Source organism: Chrysochloris asiatica, unplaced genomic scaffold, assembly GCF_000296735.1.
Source record: "Chrysochloris asiatica unplaced genomic scaffold, ChrAsi1.0 scaffold00124, whole genome shotgun sequence".
Taxonomy (NCBI): Eukaryota; Metazoa; Chordata; class Mammalia; order Afrosoricida; family Chrysochloridae; genus Chrysochloris; species Chrysochloris asiatica.
This window is the reverse complement of record NW_006408642.1, coordinates 2,591,178-2,591,837: the sequence shown is the minus strand read 5'-3', so window position 1 is coordinate 2,591,837 and position 660 is coordinate 2,591,178. Positions and strand designations below refer to the sequence as shown.

The following is a 660-nucleotide window of genomic DNA, read 5'->3' as shown; positions in this document are numbered from 1 at the left end:
GCACTGTTGCATTCCTGCCAAGTTCCCAGTGTCTGCATCAGTCCTTATGATTAGATTTTGGACTTTGGAAGGACAGGGAATGGGGCTGGTCCGACACACCCAGGCTGGCCCATGTTATAGATCACTGTAGGTCTATTAACTCAGGGTCAATCCATCCACGCTGTCTTAATGGAAGAAGGGAAGCAGATGAAGCAGAAGGAATTTCAGGACAGCACGTTTGATCTCCAGGGTAGCCCCTAACTTCAGTGTGTTCAGGACTCGGTGTTCTCTTGGGAGAGCCATATAACTGGGGCCCCATTATATCATCTTCAAGCATGTCTGTAGTCCCCAAACCCATAGCAGGGGCCCCCAGAGTCTTTGCCGCCAGTTTCTTACCTCCTCCCTGATGTGTTCGACTTGTTCCTCTAGCAGTTCGTTCCTTTCGGTTAGAGTTTTGTTCTTTTTCAACAACGACTGGCCAATCCGAGCAGCTAACTCTAAATCCCGCTCTTTCTACAAAAGGCAAGAGGAAGAGCAGGGACTCAGAAAACTCATACTGTTTGGAGAAGTCAACTAATTCTCAGTGTCAAATGAGGAAAACAAAACAAGGACATTTAGAAATGACAATCAAAACCAAAGTTACTTGAAATTAGTCAGTCACAAAAAGAGAAATACTGCATA

At 45.6% G+C, this 660-nt stretch overlaps 1 protein-coding gene across 3 annotated transcripts in view; it reads right to left on the bottom strand.

Moving 5' to 3' along the window:
* TRAK1 (trafficking protein, kinesin binding 1) overlaps window positions 1–660 on the bottom strand; it is a 141,957-nt gene that overhangs the window by 45,323 nt on the left and 95,974 nt on the right. For all 3 annotated transcript variants that reach the window (XM_006868759.1, XM_006868761.1, XM_006868760.1), the window contains one exon: window positions 376–492. In XM_006868759.1, coding sequence (XP_006868821.1) covers window positions 376–492 — 117 coding nt within the window. The remainder of the gene's footprint in view (window positions 1–375; window positions 493–660) is intronic.